This window comes from Entamoeba invadens, assembly GCF_000330505.1.
Source record: "Entamoeba invadens IP1 unplaced genomic scaffold scaff_1105074726215, whole genome shotgun sequence".
In the NCBI taxonomy this organism is placed as follows: Eukaryota; Evosea; order Mastigamoebida; family Endamoebidae; genus Entamoeba; species Entamoeba invadens.
The window spans coordinates 159788-160684 of NW_004440347.1; the positions used below are offsets into that span (position 1 = coordinate 159788).

An 897-nucleotide genomic window follows, 5' to 3' on the forward strand; every position below is an offset into this window, starting at 1 on the left:
GCATTTATTCCCACACAACCACAAATTGGGAAGTGTGCGGCATCATCATTGTTCAACACTCGATAGAGTTGTTCTCGAATGACGTTGGCGTCTAAAAACGATGATGTGGATGTTATAGAATAAACTATGATATATCCATCACCAGATCGCATGTACTGGTCTCGTAACGCAGAGTACTCTTCTTGTCCCGCAGTGTCCAAAATATCTAATGGGACGATTTCACCATCAACAGATATCGACGTCTTATATGAGTCTTCGATAGTCGGATCGTATATTTGAATGAACTGTCCAGAGACTAACTGAATTGTAATAGCAGACTTCCCAACTGCGCCGCTGCCTAGAATGACTATTTTTATTGTTTTTGACATTATTTTGAAAATGAATTATTAGTTTTTTATTGTTCTTTTTTCGATTTACAAAACAAATGTGTGATGGACTTCCAAACTCTCAATAGATTTAACGAATTAAACAATAGATTTAATCCCGAATTTTAATACCAAAAATTTGTCTCTAAATACATATCACATTTTATTATTATTTAGTTTCTTCGAATCATCAGTTTTTCAAATAAAGTTTTTTTTGTTTAATACTTGGAGTTATAAAGTTATATCGATTTGGTGTATCACTGAGTTTTAAACAAACGATTAAACAATTAGAGTGTAAAACAATTGTAATTTTAAGTGATAAAGTACATTTAAATTAGCCACAGAGCCGTTACGAAACAATTTTTAATGTAAAAAAAGTTAAATTATTTTTTCCACCTCTTTACTTTGTTTTGGTAAAAAATTTGTTCAAATATTATTTTTTTGAAATAAATCCAACTTGAGTTTTATTATATTATATTATATTATAAAATTTCAATGAATTATTATTTTAATAAATAAAAATCATTAAAAA

At 28.8% G+C, this 897-nt stretch overlaps 1 protein-coding gene across 1 annotated transcript; it reads right to left on the reverse strand.

Moving 5' to 3' along the window:
* EIN_454370 (hypothetical protein) lies at nucleotides 1-368 on the reverse strand (the record flags this gene model as incomplete). The annotated part of the gene is made up of 1 exon (XM_004256430.1): nucleotides 1-368. A coding segment is annotated over one exon (368 nt), but the record flags the coding sequence as incomplete, so codon positions are not given.
* Nucleotides 369-897: the final 529 nt, after the last annotated feature.